This window comes from Rousettus aegyptiacus, unplaced genomic scaffold, assembly GCF_014176215.1.
Source record: "Rousettus aegyptiacus isolate mRouAeg1 unplaced genomic scaffold, mRouAeg1.p scaffold_m13_p_4, whole genome shotgun sequence".
Lineage (NCBI taxonomy): Eukaryota > Metazoa > Chordata > Mammalia > Chiroptera > Pteropodidae > Rousettus > Rousettus aegyptiacus.
The window spans coordinates 122,218,406-122,235,674 of record NW_023416307.1 but is presented as its reverse complement, the minus strand read 5'-3'; the positions used below and the strand labels follow the sequence as shown (position 1 = coordinate 122,235,674).

The 17,269-nt window shown below is 45.8% G+C and overlaps 1 protein-coding gene across 1 annotated transcript in view; it reads left to right on the top strand.

Annotated features, from left to right (window-relative positions):
- Positions 1 to 16,839, top strand: part of MBD4 (methyl-CpG binding domain 4, DNA glycosylase) — a 28,237-nt gene extending 11,398 nt beyond the window's left edge. Inside the window, exons 8-15 of the mRNA XM_016122057.2 lie at positions 2,470 to 2,918; positions 3,701 to 3,886; positions 5,625 to 5,781; positions 8,374 to 8,558; positions 9,885 to 10,098; positions 13,500 to 13,659; positions 15,391 to 15,447; positions 16,153 to 16,839. Coding sequence (XP_015977543.2) covers positions 2,470 to 2,918; positions 3,701 to 3,886; positions 5,625 to 5,781; positions 8,374 to 8,558; positions 9,885 to 10,098; positions 13,500 to 13,659; positions 15,391 to 15,447; positions 16,153 to 16,411 — 1,667 coding nt within the window. The 3' untranslated portion in view covers positions 16,412 to 16,839. The remainder of the gene's footprint in view (positions 1 to 2,469; positions 2,919 to 3,700; positions 3,887 to 5,624; positions 5,782 to 8,373; positions 8,559 to 9,884; positions 10,099 to 13,499; positions 13,660 to 15,390; positions 15,448 to 16,152) is intronic.
- Positions 16,840 to 17,269: the final 430 nt, after the last annotated feature.

The window sequence follows — 17,269 nt, the reverse complement described above, 5'->3', positions numbered from 1 at the left end:
GGTCAGAAGAAATAAGATCATGAAAGATCTTATGATCCAAGAGCTGGAGAAGCCACTGGGAATGACAGGATTGAATTGAGAGCATCGGCAAATGCAGGGATTGAATTGGCAGACTCAGAATGTTGAGAGTGGGAGACACTGGAAGGTGAGGGAGGGGGGCCAGGCTAGAGGGGACTACAATGACTTGGGGGCCGATCAGATGGGGAAACATGGAAAGAGCAATCAAAGACTGATAGTTAGGTTGATAGGGAGACTAAGTAGATGGTGGTGCCTTTCACAGAGACAAGGAACCTACTAGGAGGACTAGATTAGGTGGGCAGAGACATGGAGAGAAGTTTAATGTCTTCATGTTGTTTGAGTTTGAGATCCTTGTAGACCATCCAAGTGGAGATGCTTTAAAAGCAACTTTGTGTAGAAGGTTGGAACTAATTCCAAGTCATAAATACTGGTATGGGTGCCCTCAGCATATAGAGAGCCACAGAAACATGAGAGTAAGGAGACTGTTAGAACCAAAGAAGAGAGCCTAGGTGTTAGCCTGGAGGGCACCAATATTTAAGAGGTGAACAGGGAAGAGGGGCCCAAGAGCAAGTAGCCAGATAGGTAAGATGGAACCTTGGGAGAGGTTTGAATCACAGCCAAAGGGAAAAGGGAGAATTAAAAAAAAAAAAATAGTTGAATTGTCTCCAGACACAAGAAGAGCTGTCCTAGAAAAAAAGGAAACAAATGTGTTTTCTGGGGCATCAGTGGGGAGGACTAGGACCAAGAGATAGAAATTCCAGGGAAACAAATTCTGGGTTGATATAAGGAAGTCTTTTCTAGCAGTCAGGATTAGGTGTCTCCAATATTAAGTAGAGAACTCCCTATTACTGGAGGTATACAGAGGCTAAGTCTGCCAGAGACATTATAGAAAGAGTCCTTGACCTGGGCAGACAATGGGACTAATTGGCCTCTGAGAGCTTTCCTCATCAATTCCTTGGGAACCTTTTCACATATCACTTTCTTATCAATGGACATAGGACCCCAAGATAACTAGAATGCAAGCTCCATAGTGTAGTGGGGATGAGACCTTCAAGAGAGTCGTTGGGAGGTGACTTTGATGAGGTAATGACACTTGGGCTGAGAACTATATGAAGAGAAGGACTCAACCAGAGGGGAAACTTGGAGAATTCCATGCCCTTCAGAGAGCACTGTAAATGCCAAAACCAAGAGCCAGGATGAAACTAGAAGAGTTGGACAAAGAGAAAGGGGGCCATTTCAGTGGAGCAAGTAAGCAAGGGGGATGAGAGCCGGGAGGAGCTGAAAGAGGAGAGAACAGGAATCCAGCAAGGGCAGTTTTGTAGGCCATAATTAGGAGGGTAGTATTTATTCTAAGAGCCCTGAGAAGCCATTTCGGTGAAGCCATTGGAGGGTTTCAGACAAGGGAATGACTTTTGGTTGAGGGCAGATCATGGATTTGGGGTCTAAGGAGGATGCAAGTGGAAGTGGCTGGACCAGTGAGGATGCAAGTGGAAATGGAAGAGCATGTTTTGAATGTGTTCCTGTGGTTTGCAGGGTAAAGTTTACACCCCTTAACCTGTCATTCAAAATGACCCCAACTTTATTTCCCATCAACTTCCTCCTTTATAACATTGTGCTTTTAAGTTGTGGAACTATTGAGTGACCCTGAAATCCCCAAATCTCATACCCTCAATCTTCTCTATTCTGGCTCTTCCACCCCTTGGGCAAGATGGGGCTTGGATCATTTTGGACTCATTCAGAGAGAAAGTCAATACCTCTGGGACATAGTAAGGAAAGTTTGGCAAGTGATACAGTCAGAAAGGTTGGCAGAGGGTCATGGGACTTTATTTTGAGGGCTATGGAAAGTCATGGAAGGGTTTCAAGATGGGTGGAGGGTGAGTATATAAAAAATGGCATACTTACTATGAATAAAGCACATCTAAAATGGACTGATTCTAAATATCTCTAGCACTCAATAAGGTAGCTACCATCATTTTTCCCATTTTACACATGAAGAAATTGAGACACAGGATAAGGAACTTGCCCAAGATCATGCAGCCAAAAGTGTCAGGGCCAGGACCCAGACTGGAGCATTCTGGCTACAAGCCTCTGCTCTTAACAGCACTATGCTGCCTCAGATGATCAGAGCAGATCAGATCAGAAGGGCATTTTGAAAAACTCATTCTGATTGCCAATAAGGAGTATTGGGGGATGGAGGTGAGTAGAGTAACAGTAGAATCTGAAGAGATTAAATAAGAGAAAACACATAAAGCCTTTAGCATTGTTCTGCCACTGGGAGCGACTAGCCATGTTAGATATAATTATCTTCATTATTATAGGGAGGCGATGATAGAGTCTGGCCTGGAACCCAGGTGCCCTAATACCCACCCTGGTGCTAAAGCATTTTTTCCTTCCTGGCTCCTTTAGTCCTCTTACTGAAAGCAACTCATCTTTTAACCCTCTTCCCCCAAGGGCTCTGCCAGTCTAAGACCTCGGTTGATGATGAAAATGCCCACAGGGATGCCGTCTTCAATCCTGAACTGGTCATCGCCCACTGCTTCAAGCAGTTCAAGCAGGAGGACTTCCATCTGCCTCAAAGCCGCCGGCGAATCATCATCTTGCCTCAGAAGGAGGATCCGATGCCCATCGATCCCACACCTCAACCTGAGGCTTCCCCACATCCCATCCCCAGCTTCAAAGCCCTGGAAGCTGGGGACATCCAAGAACAGCCGGAGGATGTAAAGACCTGGCTGAGCCGGAGGTTGAAGTTTCGGCAGGATCTGGAGTCATTTGGCAACACAGAAAGGTGGCTGCAGAACAAGTACAGCCTCACACCTTCAGAAGCCAAGATATTATACAGGATCCATAAGGAACGTGAGGCCCAGTTAGTGACCCATCTGGCTACTACCAGACCAACCAAGGTGAAGACACTAAAAGTGTTAGGGGCAGGATGGGGATTGCTCACCTCATTTCACAGAGGAGCAAACAGAAGTCCTGAAAGGGAGGTGTTATTAGTTACCTATTGCCGGATAACAAATACCTCAAAATGACTTAAAGCAGCAAATGCACTATCTCACTATTTCCAAGAGTCAGGAATCTAGAAGAAGCTTAGCTTGATGGCTCTGGCTCAGAGTCTTACATCTCAAGATGTTGGCTCAGGCCACAGACATCTGAAGGCTTGTTTGGGGCTGTATCAAGGCGAGGGAGTGTTAATTCTAAACATTCCTACTCACCTGGAATTGGAGGAGGAGTAGAATTTGGACAGGTAGAGAAAGAAGGAAAGGCATTCTAGGCAGAAGAATCAGCAGGAGCAAAGTCTAGTTGGTGGGAGGAGTGAGGAGGAGCCCACGTCTGGCTCCAGGCTGCGGCATATATTTTAGTACACTAAGAACCTAGTAGGATTATAATACTGACTTGTCTGATGAGAGATGTGGATAAGAATGAAATTTTAGTTCTCATATTGTCCAAACCTTTTGTTTCTAATAGAAAGCAGAGGCCCAGAGAAGCAGTCTCCCAGTCATTCTCTGGCAGAACGAAGTGGCCCTGCAGTTGCCCAGATCCAAAGCACTTTGCACTCCATCTTGCTGTCTGTTTATAGCTGCTCAGTCTCTCTTTCCCATTTCTCTCTAATTTGGGGGATCGTGTTCCATTGGCCTGTTTCCCCTGAACTCTTCCCTTCTGCCCCCCATCTCATCTCTTTCAGAAGAAACATCTCCGACTCCTCCACCGACGAATGCCCCAGCTCCGACTGCCCAAACCCCCTACTCTGGCGGCCTTATACGCCTACCTGTACGGCCGCAAGATCAAGATCCTGGAGCTATTTAACAGGATGGACCAGGGTGAGAACCACAGAATCTCCAGAGAGGAGTTCATTATGGCTCTAAAGGCAGTAAGTGCTTCCGGTGCTCCCTCTGGGTTGGTGTGCATGGGCAGGGTGCCCTTGCACCTCCCGCTGCTGTCTCCACCCTAGGTCCTAGACCAACTGAAAAGGAGACTCAGGAAACTCAAACTGTCAGCCTTATCACTTGGAAAGCCAGATTGGAAAATGTGGCATAAGCTGCAGCCATATCAGGCCCCTAAAATCTCCCCTACACCAGTCTGACCTTGAAAAGCCCTACTTGAGTGGAAAGTCTGCAGAACTGACCTCATAACCAGCCAGCTGCTTATGGAATTATTGTCTTGCCTGTCAGACCCCAGAACTGAACACAGAGATTGCTGGGCCTTAAGTCCTCCCTCTAGAACCTTCTAGAGCTTTTCTGTCACTGGTGAATAAATTGCATACAGGTTTCGTGAAAATGCAGCTTCTAACTCAGTGCCTCTGTGCAGGGCCCTAAATGCTGCATTCTAACTAGCTCCCATGGTACTGGTTCACGGATCACACTTTCACTAGCTATTCAAAATGTATATTAATTACAAATAAATAAAATAAAAAATCCAGTTCTTCAGCCACACCAGCCACATTTCGAGTTCTTAATAGTCACATGTGGTGAGCAGTACCTCACCACACAGATGGAGAACATTTCCATCGTTGCAGAAAGTTCTATTGGTCTTGCAGGGAGGGATCTGCTAACTATGGCCTAGAAGTCAAATCCAACCTGCTTCCTGTTTTTGTAAATAAAGTTTTATTGGAATACAGCCATACACATTCATCTATGTATTGTCATGACTGCTTTCATGCCACAATGGCAGAGTTGAGTAATTATGACAGAAACTCTATGATTCACAGAGCCTAAAATATTCACTGTCTGGCCCTTTATAGAAAAAGTTTTCTGACTCGTGGTCTAAATGAATTAAGCTTTTATATACTTTGAATGCAAGATAACTCTAGGAAGCTGACTGCCACACCTCTTACAGTTTTAAATCATTGCCAGTTTTCACACCATCATTTTATGACATGTACTGATCTGAATAACATTTCAAAACATTTAAAAAATTAATAAATAAAAATAAACTATTTTAATCATCATGGCCAAGAGGATAAAACATTAAATCCTTTCATACCTAGAGAGTTCTGATCCTTTTTTTACACTGAAATAACAATGACTGCAGCCTAAACAAGCTGAAGAACAAAATTATATTTCCTTTAAAACTTTCCTTCTTGAATATTTGGTATTGATGGCAAGCATTATACTCTTCCAAAGTTTCTCACAATCCTTAAAAGAGTAACTAATATGTATCTCATTTCTGATCCTATTTTACTTCAGCTGAAGGAAGCTTATGTGTCCCTCATGGGCAAGGATGACAGACATATGAAATCCCTCTTCAAATCCAGCTTGGGAAAGCTGGCATTGATATTGTATGAAGTAGGGTGGGAGCCCAGAGGAAGGAGTAACTGACTCTTTCAAGATGGTAGCATATCTGGACTGGGTTTTGAAGGAGGGATACGAGTTTTTTAGGCATAGAAGGGGAAACACCTGAGTAAAGACAGAGGGCAAGAAAGTGTAGGATGTGTTCAGGGTCCAAAACAGGGCTTTGAGCTCCTCTGTCAGGTACCTTGGGTGTAAGCTGGGAGTGACTGTGGTTAAAACCAGACTGGGAGGTGGGGCCAGGCTATCAAGGCCTTGGCTGTCCTGGCAGGATGTTTGGATTTAGTCGGCCTGCTTTAGGGGCTTTTCTTCTTTCCTCAGGTTGGAGTCCCTCTAGGAAATCAGGAGGTAGAGGATATTGTAATCTATCTCAGCTCTCTGGGGAAGCAAAACAGCATCACCATTGATATCCTGGCCAACACCTACAAGCAGTGGCTTTTGGCCCAGCAGAGAAGGGCGCTGCTAGCTACAAGGGAGTGTATGTATACATCCCCACCCCCATGCCTCCACTTCCCCATCCTCAGAGAGGGCATGGTAGAGGCAGCCTTGGCTCACCTTCTGAGTGTGTTCTCCACCTTTAGCTTACTCTAGATAGGCCAAGCCTCTGGAATTTCTAGGCCCAAGATCAATTAAGGAGTAGATATTCTCTTGAGTGCCCAGCTCCAATGTCTGTTCAAAAGATGAATGAGACCCAGCCCTTATCCTTAAAGGAGGATTCTCAAAGGGTGGTTTCAGCCCACCAAAGCTTATCTGACCCAAATGCCAAGACTTTCCATTTGTATGTGGCCCGAGGCCTTCTTACTATTAATCTATGTCTTACTGATAAAAAATCAAATTCGGAAACCAGAATTAGCACGTTTAGTGTTTACTGGAAAGTCTACCTTGGTGTTCTTCTTCAGGGATATTAGCAGGGCTTCTGTGAATAGTTATGCAGATTGCGCACAGCTCAAGTTCTATTTGGCAAGCCATGAGCTTCTGGAGCCATATCTGTCCAGACAAAGCATAGAGGCAAATTAGAAATGTACTAGCCATAGCTCTGGATATGAATTTACTCTACAACACAAGGCTGCATCATGCTTCTTTATAGTTTAATTGTTAAAAAAAAAAAAAAAAAAGAATTGAACAGCTACAGATAAAATTAAAGTCCTCCTTTAATCACCACCCACCATTCCAGAGCCCTCCCCACATATTTCTTTTTCTAAGTTAAGCAAATTTTGCTTTACCCCCTCCTGCCAGGTGGGCAGGAATTTAGTTCATATATATTGGGGGAACAGGAGCTCTTTGTCCTTTCTGTGGTCACATAAGAACCCTAGCAGGGTAGTGGAAGGATTTTCCCTACACAGATAAAAATTGGGAGCAGGGCCTCTGGAGTTCCTGGTTACACTGAGCTGGTTGCTCAGCGTCCTCACTGGTTGGTTCTTTTAGAGGCAGTGGACAACATCCTTCAAGCATCCATTTCTCAGTCTCCCAAGGCTCCGGAGCTTGATTCACAGCGCAGCAGGCAGATTTCTGATCTCTAGTCTCAACAAGCCAGTGGGAAGAGGCAGCCTCACTCTCAGGCAGTTTCCACCCTTGCAGAGTCCCAGGGAACCTGCGCTCCCCAACAGTCATCTCCTGTGTGTCACAACCCCCACAGTAGTAATCTCCCCCACCCCTCACTGTCGAGCATATCCTTAGGGTTGCCTTGAGTTGGGCATGATTTCCAACTCATGCTGTTTTGGCCTTTTCATTATAAATCCCATTGTTATCCATATAGTTGGCTGCAAGTCATTTAATGAATGACCACAGCGTGCCTTGATGCATATTTGCAACAAAGGTATTTGGGGCCTATTATTTCCCGATAAATGTACTTGGAGCCAAGCAGTAGTTATTTGTTTGAATGGTGCTATCTCAGTGTCATCACTGTATTCTTTTTCCCTGGAGAGCCACAGTGGGTAGAGTAAGAGAACTTGGGAGTCTCTTGCTTTGCCTAAAAGGGCAGCAATGTCACGAGTCTGGGCAGCCAGCTCACAAGAGAGAAGGTGGTAGCATTTGGGTGTGCCTTCTGTGGGCTGGGTAGGTTTATCTGAAGTATTAGCTCAGTTTATCCTTCAACTCTCTGGACAGCAGGGCTGTTATTCATGCTTTTCAAGGAGGAAGCTGAAGCTCAGAGAAGATGAACACTGTCCACTGTCTCAAAACCAGAAGGTTACAAGGCCTGAATTTCATTTCAGCCAAGGACAGTGGAGGCCTGAACCAGGGCAGGGCAATGGAATGCTCTCATTCATTTGGATCTTTATTGATAAACACCTACGATGTGCCGGGCACTTCTGGAAACTGAGAACATAGCAGTAAAGAAGTCAACACCCCTGCCTCCACCGAGTTTCCACAGAAAATGTTAACCAAAATGTCCAGTAGTGATTAAAGCTTTGAAGACAATAGGACAGAGTGAAGGGGCGGTGGTTAAGGAAGGCCTCTCTGAAAAGCAGCATTGGAGCTAACACATGGGTGGTAATATGGAGCCAGTCTGGGGAAGGGTATCCTAGCAGATGGAGCTAAAAAGGCAAAGGCCCCAAGGTAGGAAAGTATTTAGGGGACAGAAAGAAATTAGGGTGGCTAGGTGGAGTGAATGAGGGGTGAGAAGTGGGAGATGGGTCAGGTGGATGGTCAGCTGAGGCCAGATCTTGCAGGCCTTGCAGACTAGAGAATGGATTCTAGGTTTTAGTGTTAAGTGCTGTGGGAAGTCAGAAGAGAGATCTGAGCAGGGGAATGAAGTGATCTGGCTTATACTTTGTAAAGGTCCTATTTGCTTTTTGGGGAAACAGGATGATAGAGGATGAGAATGGCAACAGGAAGGCCGGGGCTATGGTGCAGATGAGGGCTGAGGTGGCCTGCACTAGGGAGGCCATAATGGAGGTGGACATGGAAAGAGGCACCTTCCAGATGTACCTCAGATGGCACTAACCGGACATGTGAGAAGTGAGCAGAGAAATGGCTCAGCACCTGCTTAGTGACATTGATTAATTGCTTGACAGATTCTATGACTGGGTCCCTTCTCAGTTCCTCCTTTGTTTCTTTCCTCCAACACTAGCCCAGCACAAAATTACCCCACAGCATCCATCCAAGAAGCAGAAAGTGAATTTAGCCCCACAGCCTCCCAAGATGGACCTGCTGACCGTGCCTGTGGTTGATACCCACATGGAGGCAAGGCCCATGACCCTGGAGGAGATGGAGGATGTCGGCAAACGGTACCGAGAAAGGAAGCGGCAGTGCAAGGTATCCCTGACAACAGGGGAGGGCTTGGGACAAATCTGGCTGTACCTGCACCATCTTCTAGCTGAGGAAACTCTTGGGAGTGGGCTCTTTAAATTTCTGTTCCCTCACCTGTATAATAAGAATAGTACCTACCTCACAAGGTTTCTGTGAAGATGAAATGAGATAATGTTTATGAAAATACCAGGCTCCTCTCCTCCCATTCTTTAATTATGACTTTCCATCCTGAGACCAGGGCTGCATCTCTATCACAGTGGAAAACCAAGAGGCTGATGTGGGGCGTGGCACAGAGTAGGCACTCCAGAAATACATGACCAGTAGAGGAAGGAAGAATTGATTGCCTGAATTAATTCATCCAATAAATATTTATCAAGAGGCTGTGATATACCAGACATTCTTCTAGGTGCTGCAGACAACAAAACAGCCTCTGACCTCAAGCAGCTGCCAGTTTAGAGAGTCTAGTCAAGGAAGCAGAAAATATTAATACAATACATATTTTATGTCATAAATATAATAAAATGTGAGGTATTGGAAAATGCTAGACCAACTAAGATCTGATTCACTCACATGACAAGAAAACCCAAATGTTAGAGCTGCAAGTGGCAGCCTTTCCTTGCAAAGGGCCAGATAATAAATGTTTTAGGCTTTTGGGGCCCTGTTGTCTCTGTCACAACTAGTTGGCTCTGTCATTGCAACACAAGAGCAGCCACAAACAACAGCTAAACAAATGAGTGCAGCTGTGTTTCCATAAAACTATATTTATAAAAACAGGTGGTGAGCCAAATTTGGCCTATGAGCTGTACTTTGCTAATTCTGGTGATACAAGTTTAAAAATAGGTAGATTTTTCTTTCCTTGTAAATAAATAAATAAGAAGGCCAAAAGTGGCTATATACTCCCCAGGCCTCTTCTACCTTGCTCTGCCATCCTTATTGTGTGGCTTCCACCTCAAAGTCACAGATGGCTGCACCTGATTTAAATTTCCGTGCTGCCAGACACTTGAATGTAATGTTTCAATAGGATGCCTCTAGGACATCTGCACTGGATGCTACTATATATATTATACAGTCATGTGTGCACATCCATATACAGGGCTATGCACACAGAACCACATGCGCTGACCATCCAATTACTCTTCAGTGGTAACCTTGTCCATGTGTGATTTTCTCCCGAATCACTGACTTCAGAACCTGAACTTGGGTCTAACTGTACATTTTTTGCCATTGCCCCTTCTGGGGTCCTTGCAGGGAGAGATAGATTGTCAGCCTCCAGGCCAGGAGAAGAGAGGCAAAGTGAAAGGGAGTGTGTGCAAACTGCTCTTCTCTTTACAGCTCAAAATCCCCTCCATTCAGTACACGGAGCAGTGCCGCCTAGTGCGCAGTGGGAATAAGCATTTTGATGAACACTGCCTCCCCTCCACCATCTGTGGGGAGATGAATGAGCTCATCAACAGGTTCCGCAGGGACAACTTTCTGGTCTACCTGCAGTGCTGGAAGCTCTGTGAGTGCTACGGCCTCCCACTGACGGAGGACATCCTTGTGAAAGGTAAGAGCCTTGGTGGCTGGCCCTAGGAAGATGCCTCAAGTGGCCACTTGAGGTTTGTCCTTCCCCAGCCAACATGCACCCAGCCAAGCTGCTGCAGCCTGTGGTGGGGACATTGGGAGAAGGAGAGGAAAGAGGGGAAGAACAGCTCAGCTTGTTTTGCTGTGAGATAGAATTTCTAGAATCCTGGAAGTCCACAAGTTCTACAAGCCCAGAGGTCTGTGTTCCCCAACGGAGCTTAGTGAGTTGGCATTCCAGTACAGAAAGTTCCAAGGACCAGCGTTCTGGGCAAGGGAGCGTCAAAGTCGAGTAGAAAGGAACAATCCCAATTTCAAAGAGGGAGATTTGATAGAACTGACAACCTCTATGCTGTGTTGGACATTCCCAAAACCACTTTTCCAGGTCAGGCACATCTTTTGGTTCTTTTACAATGTGGAGGTAGGAATGTACCAGGAGTCAGATTCCACCGAGGCCCTTTACTTTCTACTTAGACAACAGGACTCAACTCTGAATTTCCATACTGGTTTCACCCTCTACTGGAGGGAAGAATTGTGTTTTCATATATCCAAGCAGACCTGAAACCTCCATGTCTCTGGGTAGAGTGTGTGCTTCTGAGAGATAGGGAAGGGGATTGCTCCTATATTCCCATGATGACCACAGAGCAATATTGACACCCTAAATTTATGAATTAATAAATGTAATGGGCAGATCCCTCTCTGTGCTTTAAAATCATTAACAGCAAGCTGCATATGGGGAGGGGTTTTCTCATAGGAACTTTGCAGGAACTGTGGCCATACTGGGAAACGAGGCTTTCTAAGAAAGGGCACACAGAGAGTGGTGTGACTTACCTGAGAACAAGAGTTAACAGTCACAATTGATTATTTCAATCCTTTTCCCAAGAGAGAGGGAAACAAGTACTAAATATATAAGGCCTTGGGTCTTGTAGTAGAGCTTCCATAACAAAATTTCTTAGACTGGGTGCCTTAAAACACAGAAAATTTATTTTCTCACAGTTTTGGAAGCTAGAAGTCCAAGATCAAGGTGCTAGCAGGGTTGGTTGCCTCTGAGGCCTCAATCCTGTGTTTACAGATGGCCACCCTCTTGTTGCCTCTTCATGTGGTCTTTTCTCTGTGCACACATACCCGGTGTCTCTCTGTGTGCCCTAATTCCTCTTATAAGGACACCAGTCAGATTAGATTCGGGTCCATCCTAACAGCTTCATTTTAGCTTCATCACCTCTTGAAAGGCCCTATCTCCAAATACAAATTCTGAGGTTCTAAGGGTTGGGGGAGACATATACATTGAGGTGGGGGAGGACACAATTCAACCCATAACAGGTCTATAGAGGGAGATGTGGCCAAGGGCCTTCAGGAACACAAGGCAACCAACCTAAATAGTCATTGTCTCCTGCACATGCTGTACCCTAGTTTGGGTGGTCACTTGCCGCCCGCCTGGGCTGGGAGGGCAGAGACAGGAGATCCTGCAGCTCTGGACACTGACTTTTCACCAAATCATCTTTCCTTCTTTTTTCCTCAGGGAGCCTCACCTTCCCTCATCATTTACATCCCTTCATCTTGGTTAGTGATGGAGCTACAGCTATCTTCTGAAATGTAGGCAGACTTGCCACACACACACTGTGGACTACTCTCGTAGGTCAGATCTTTCCTCTGGTTGTGCCTTCTTTGTCCCCTCCAGAACTCTGAGCCACTAACGATTCTCTCTACTGCTAGTTTTTGCCAGTTCGTGAGTCTGAGAGCATCCCCTGTCTGTAGGATCTCACATTCATGAGCACACAGGAACATCTGTGGGTGGGCTCCCTTTTGCTTCTGATTGGTCTAGATGGAAAAGACTCCAGTTCATTTCTGACCACTGTTCTGGCCACTATTGGGACTTCCAGGTCTGTGTTCTAGACTAGAGCTTGGTAGGCTCAGATTCCAGGCCTCGAGCTCATGGACCAGAATTCTAGAACATCGGCATTTCCCCTCTCCCCAGTGAATATAACTTTATTGTCCCCCTCCCTAATTTTATAGATAATAATTTCTCACTTAAATTTTTTTGAAAACATAAAAATCCTCCAGCCCGAGTCGACCACTATTAATTTTTTAGTCGCTGTCCCTTCACAAACCTCTTTTTCTTTTCCATCCACATGAAATTAATTATGTAAATCATTTTTAAAAAATCATGTATGTATATATTTTAAATGTAGTTTAAAAAAAATCCTATGTATCTTTTTAAAATGTTGCTGCTGCATATCCCCTTTCCTCTCCTCCTTTCTCACCTGTACAATCTCTGCCCTCTCCTCAAATAACTAATGTTAATAACCTGGAGTGTAACCTTCCACCATTTTTTCTAGAACATAAGCTCTTTGTGTGTTATCATCTTAGGACAAGCACTGCTCCATAGTTGCAGGAAAATGGAGACCTTGACCCAGTGTATTTTATGTTCTGCACTTCTTAGGAAAGCGTACCAAGGTTATCTGTGAGACAAATTCTGGGCAAGGAGAAAATTGCCATCAACTAGATCTAAGTTAACCTAATGAAGTGCTGGTGAATCTCCCCTCTTCCTCCCGGGACTGCTGACCCAGATGCCCCCTGCAGAGTAGGGTATGGGGCCTTATGCTCCAGCCGATCTGGTTATAAACAAACTCTTCTTGTCTGTAGTCCAGGTAGCAGTATTGTACCAACTCCATTTCCTGAGCTTACACTGCGGTACATGCATACCTGGGAAATATTGTGGGTTCGGGTCCAGACCACCACGATAAAGCGAGTATTCCAGTAAGCGAGTTGTAATCTTTTTACTGGTGGAGGGTTCTGCCTTCCATTTGTAAAAAATGCACCACCTGTGAAGCATAATAAAGTAAAGTGCAGTAGAATGAAGTCTGCTTTGAAAGACCATGTCACCTTTGGGAAAATCTGGGGAAGGGTCTAAGAGGCCTTCTGTACCATTTTTGTAACTTGCTGTGAATCTATAATCATTTAAAAATTAAGTTTACAAATGCATACAAGAGTCTGCGGCCATGCTACCCTGAATAAGCCCCATCCCTTCTCATCTCAGAAGCTAAGCAGGGTTGGGCCTGGTTAATACTTGGATGGGAGGCCACCTAGGAAGAGCGGGTGCTGTAGGCATAAAAATAAACAAACAAACAAATAAATACATAAATAAAAATATAAGGGATTATAAGCTGACAAGGTCCTTGCAATCTGTGAGGTCAACCGAGGGTTGCCTTGCCTAAAAAAAAAAATTTTAAATTAAAAGAAATGCATTCAAGAAAAAATCTTTTTAAACAGAAATGTGAATTTATCTAAAAAAAAAAAAATAGGAGCCCTCCTTTGCCCTTTGCTCCAAATGCTCAGGGCAGGGAGGGATCTTTTCCTGACAGGCCATGTTTCTCTTGCTGCTCACAGCCCTGCTATACCCGGGGGACAAGATCATTTTCCAGAAGGACCAGGTGCGCCCGATCCGGCAGCCAGGAGGTTACTACTCAGACTTTAAGGTCTTCAGCCCACCTCTGGCCATGCTCAATTCCTTGGGCTTTGAAGAAACTATGGCTAAGAAGACCAACAAGCTGAGTGTCAGACCCCCTATCCCTTCCATTTTGCTCCTGCCCTCCTGCTGTCCCTTCAGCTACAGAAGCTGGGATGCTGACACACTTGGCGTGTCACATTGTACCAATATCTCTGTCCTAACCTGGCATGTCCAACCAGGTCACCACAGCCTGGCTAGTCCCCAGTGTCACCCCTGGCACATGTCTCAGGGCCACAGCCTCCTTGCCTCAATCTCACATAGCCACCCTCCTGAACACATCCTATATGATCTCAGGCTTTCTGGAAAAGATTAAGAAGAGGTCCTTCTTAAAGAACCGAGGAGGCTTCTTCACCAATTATGGGCCAGGTGTCAGGAGCCCTGCAGAGGACAGTGATGGCAGCCCCTTCCCCTGCCCTGCCTTCCCTTGCAAGAAGAGGGCTTGCAGCCCCTGGGTGGAGGAAAGAACTCTGCACTGGGTACTATCCCTTATCCTCAGGTCAACCCCAGGCCTAAGAAAATGTCCTTCTTTGGAAGGAGGTGAAACATGGGCAGGCAATGAGCCAGCGTCCATGGGTGACTGCAGATTGGCGAACAAAAGGCCTCTTGCAGAGGGATGGGGCCAGCGTGGGAGGAGGACATGAGAGCCGAGTGGATACCATGAGGGGAGAGGGGCCTGGGTCCTGCCCATACTCTGGATCCCTGCCAGCTGCCCACTGGGGTGGTATGGGTAGAATGGCTTGGGTGGGATGCAGTAGAGCCAAGTGGAAATCAGACAGGCTGCAGGTTAAATGAACAAGTTACTTCTCTTCATCTGTGAAATGGGCATAATAGCTCCTACCATACACAATGAGGATGAGAGAAGAAATCCATGTAAACTTCTTAAAACAGCGTTTGGCAGATAGTTGGCCAAACTATCTGAGCAATGATCATCATTTGACCCTGCCCCGTCAAGATGTTCTCAAGTGTAGGAGTGGCCTAGGCCTGCAGGTGGGGCTGTCCACCACTCTGGTTGGGAATACCTGAGCATGAGCCAGGCAGGTGGTGGTGACCCAGAGGGCCCTTTCTGATCTCTTAGTGACTGACTCCAGCCCCTGTGTGGCTGGCACCAATTCCTGAAGTGAACCTAGGAAGTGGGCAGGAACCTGAGAAAGGGACTTTGTCCATGCTTAGGTAGGCTACAGCTATAAAGGATAAAGAGACATCACCTAGAGCAGGGACGGACGTTGGTTTCATGTTGCTACTTAGACTGCATTGTGAAAGATTCTGAGGCTAGATGCAGGCTGTCAAGGAAAAGGTGCTGTGGTCGATTTGTGATGTCTGCCAGGCCCAAGGTTTGGGAAGTTAGTTTTCACTATCCTTATCTCCAAGGCTGTATTTTGTCCTGGCATGGGAAGTGGTTGTCTGGGGCCCCCAAATGATTCTGATTATTGAGCATCTCTCCTAACTACCCCAGGAGGTCTCCATTCTGGGAAATGAGAAACCTGAGGTTCTGAAAGGGGAAGTGACTTACCCAGAATCACCCAGCCAACCAAATTATGAACCAGGTCTGGCTGACTCAAGCCCACTCACTGTATCTTCCACTGGAGCCTGGGCAGGGAGGGGGTGGACAGAGACAAAGCTCCACCCCAAGTACAAGAAATTCTCCTTATAAAGCTCTGGTTTGGACTCAGAGATGAGTCCACCCCTGTGGACCCCAACCTACTCCCTGGGGCCCCATTAACCTTGATTTCCCCTTTCCTGCCATGATAACATCCCTCTCTTATCCACTAGGAAACTACCAAAGAAAATCAAGAAAATATACTTTAAGGAATTTGAGGAATTCACCAGGTCTGTAGCAATCATCTAACTCTGGAAAGGGGAGTGGGTGTGAGGAAGTCTAGCCTCACTTTGGAGGAGTTGCCTGGGACTCTGCATGTTCCATGGTGCTCCTAGCACAGCATCTGGGGCTCAGTGTTCAGAAGCTGAGAGGCAGTAAAACAACTTAGAGTGCCAGGCAGACACTGCTCTGGGTCCTTTCTATGTGTTAACTCATTTAAATCCTCTCAATGACACTGCAAAGTTACTCTTAACATACCTAATTTATAGAAAAGGATACTGAAGTACAGAAAAGTTACTTATCTTGCTTAAAATCACACATCTATTAAAGCGGTAGAACTGAGATTTGAATATAGTTATCCTGGCTCCAGAGGCTGTACTCTGAACACCACATTAAAATGCTCTAGAGAACAGATGGTATACACTTAAGAGTTTAGGTTTTGCAAGAAGCAGGTTGGGAGTCAAGCCTGCGCTCTGCCACTTGGTCATTGTGTAGCTTTGGGGAAATGACTTATCCTCTCTAGGCCTCTGGATCCTCACTGGTAAGGTAGAGAGATTAAGAGAACCTACCACATGGAACAGTAGCGAAGACTGATAGTGAAGCACTTAGCACAATGTTACACCTCTACTGTGGTCACAGTTCATTTGCTATGCTGGGGAACCCTGGCCCTGGCCTGTCCACTGTAACAACATTCTCTGTGTCTTCTCATTTTCTAGGAAGCTGAAGGCGAAGAGGCCCAGTGGTCCACAGCAAACCCACCCCAATTTCTTCTGGCCGGGTCACCTCCTTGACAAGCTGCAGATCTACCTGCCTACTGTAACCACGGATCGGAGCCTGGCACTCTTCAGTTGTGTCCAACACCAGCCCCATGCCTACTCAGCCACCTACCATCCCAACCACTGGTGGCCTATTAAGAATATGAACTACTTGACTTGCGCCTATTACGATGCCCCCAAGGTCTACCACATCAACTAGTGTGGTCCAGATGTTGTCACACTTAGTTATTCTGGGGCTGGGGACCAATGTAGCTAGCAGCCTAGAGCCATAGACAAAGGGGAGTGTCAAAGAACCAGACAAAAGAAGTCATTTCAGTGAGATGACCTAGGCCAACTCTCTCTAGAGCAAAAGTGTCTAGGGTCTCAGAGGCAGATGTATCCACAAAAAGACGTGCAGTTTTTGAGTGTTTAAAATAAACCAGGTTGGAGTTTTTTCTCATGTCACCTGTGATCCAGCTGATGTGATTTCTTGCTCAAGTGTTTGGAAATCTGGGGTCCTGAGCCTGGGATAATATAGCAGGCACATTCCCTGGGATCTCAGTGCCCACAGGGAAATATCAGGCACTGTGGGGAGCCCTGTACCCTCTGTGAAACATGTCTCTCACTACTACCCCCCCCCCCCCAAAAAAAAACTGAGCTGTTTGGGTCACTACTTTCAAATATCTTGGGTCTTTTGCTATTTGCTCTTTGCTTCATGAGCCCTTCATCTGGATCTGACTCCCATCAAGACCTTTTCCTTTATGACCCACCTTATATGGGCAGCTATTAACACAATGCTCCCATGCTTTCATCTGACTTCCCACAGTCTGTAGGATAAATAGGATTCATGAGGTGTGGTGCAGTCACAGACACAAAGGGGTTTTAGTCTCAATTCTATTGCTTGCCTGCTCTCCATGTGACCTAGGACAAGACATTTCACTTTACATTTCACATTTCTCTGGCTCTCCTCAAACTCCCCTTCCCTTCACGGTCAAACCTCATGAAGGCATTAACATTCGCTCTTCACCCTTCTCATTGCGCATTCAGTTAACAACACAATCCAATTTAGCTTTTGTCT